Source organism: Muscardinus avellanarius, assembly GCF_963383645.1.
Source record: "Muscardinus avellanarius genome assembly, chromosome: 4".
Taxonomy (NCBI): Eukaryota; Metazoa; Chordata; class Mammalia; order Rodentia; family Gliridae; genus Muscardinus; species Muscardinus avellanarius.
Window position 1 is genome coordinate 17,626,578 of NC_137789.1, and position 2,015 is coordinate 17,628,592.

The 2,015-nt window shown below is 57.4% G+C and overlaps 1 protein-coding gene across 1 annotated transcript; it reads right to left on the reverse strand.

The window, feature by feature from the left end:
• Positions 1–305: 305 nt before the first annotated feature.
• Positions 306–1,616, reverse strand: TRMT12 (tRNA methyltransferase 12 homolog; the record flags this gene model as incomplete). The annotated part of the gene is made up of 1 exon (XM_080695137.1): positions 306–1,616. One exon carries the CDS (start codon positions 1,614–1,616, stop codon positions 306–308), a length of 1,311 nt encoding a protein of 436 aa, XP_080551263.1.
• Between the last annotated feature and the right edge of the window lie 399 nt (positions 1,617–2,015).

Sequence of the window (2,015 nt, forward strand, 5' to 3'; positions counted from 1 at the left end):
AATAATGAAATCCAAGACCAAATGAACATTGAAACCAGACAGACCCAAGGTCAGAACTGAGGTGAGAAGAACTCATGATTGCACAGATAAACCTCATTTTAATGAGCTACGCTGCTTTTCCATAGTTAATACAGTCTCAATATGATCAGTGGAAGACAAATGATTTGGATTGGTCCAGAGCCTGCTTTCAAGCCACAAAATATTCAAAAAGATCACCAGGAGACAAAGGGAGTGAGAACCCAGCCTGAGCTTGAAGCCTTAAGGGCCACTCACTTGGATCCCTCAGGCAACTGGCTCTACCTCTTCTAGCCAACTAGAGGGCAGGGGCGACATTCCAGGTCCAGAACTATGTGATCAACATGGGGAGCATACGATTTCACTGGCTGGATGTGCAGGATTTGTGTCTCCCAGGGTTTCCCGTGCACCTGCTGGAGGAGGAGGGCAATTTTAGTTGCTACGGATTCTGCCCACCTCTGCCACTCCAGCTTGGCTTGTGAAGGCATTTCCCCCCTAAAGTCCTTGGCGGCCCCACTTTCGCATTCGTTGGGAATTTTCTGAGGATAAGGCCAATGTTCTTTCTCCTTTGTGCTCCTTCCAAGAGGCTGGAGATTCTTTCCTGGGAAGGAGTCCACGTTTTGGTGGATATGCAAAATGCCCCCAGTATCCTGTCGCAGCACTTGGCAGGCAACGGGCCAGCCTACCTCGGAGCTGGGAATCAGGCCCAGGTTTACCCTATCTGCAATGTTTGAAAGCGTCAGCTTTCGGTTATCCCCAACGTGTATTTGGCACCGATCCGCTACTCCATTGAGCTCCAGGTTGTTTCTGAGAGCCTCTACCGCATGGGGGTTCCACTCACAGGCATGGACGAAGGCAGCGCCAGCATGAACTAGGAAGGGCAGTGTAAAGTAACCAATCCCTGCATACAGGTCCACCAGCACCTCTCCAGCACAGGGCAGTGAAGCCACTCGCAGCTTTTCCGTGATGTTCCCAAAGGAGAACATGCAGCGGGTCACATCAAACTGATATCGGATGCCATTATCCACGTGCTCCACCCAGCCGTGTTCGCCCAGCAGCAGGCGCACTGCTGGAGTCCGAGTGCCATCGGGTAGCACCCGCCCGCGCTGCGCCAGGCGCCGGGCGCCCAGGGCCAAGGCCACGGTTTCCCAGAGTCCTGCTCCCAGGCTCTCCCACTGCTTGGCTCGGAAACAGTCTTCGTTCAGCAACAAGAGATCACCATGCCGTTGCCAAGATCGGGGCAAATCCGCCTCCAACTCGGCCGACCAGGTCAGCCCGCGGGCCTCTGCCCAGCGCCTCACCTGGGCGCGCAGCGTCTGGGCGGGCGGCCGGCCGCGGGCCCTCTTGGAGGGCGCAGGCTCCAGCAGCCGCGCCAGCGCACAGCTGCTGCCCGGGGCCGCGCGCCCCAGCTCCCGCAGGTGCGGCTCGGCCAGCCCGCCGCCCCGCACCGGCAGCGCCACCCTGCCGCCCGCCAGCTGAGCCAGGCGGTGCTGTCGGTCCAAGAGCTCGTGCTGCTCCAGGTATTCCCGGTAGCGCTGGGCAAACCGAGCCTCCGTCACAACGGCGACCACCGGCACGGGCTCCGCGCCTTCTCCCCCCATGTCGCCAGCGCCCACACTCTCTCCGGCTGGGTCAGTGGGACCCTCGTCAAGGCAGGTCCATTTCCTCCAGAAGGTCCACCACCAGATCCGGAAGAGCGACCACTGCGCACGCGCGGCGTGCCAGAAGTGACGTCACAAGCAGACCGGAAACTAAATGTACCGATGCACTTTAGCGACCGAGTCTCCGCTGTTGTCTTGAAGTCGCTGGCGCCATGTTTGTTGTGGTCAACCTTTGCTTGCTTAATGAACGGGAACAGGGAATTCTATGGGCCTAAAGACATAGCCTCCAGAACCTTCACGCACACTCTGTTGAGCTGCTCGCGTACACTTCAAGTAACATGTGAACTTCAAATGATGGGCTGATTGCAGAGACTTTGTATTCTAGTGTTGCTTTCAGAT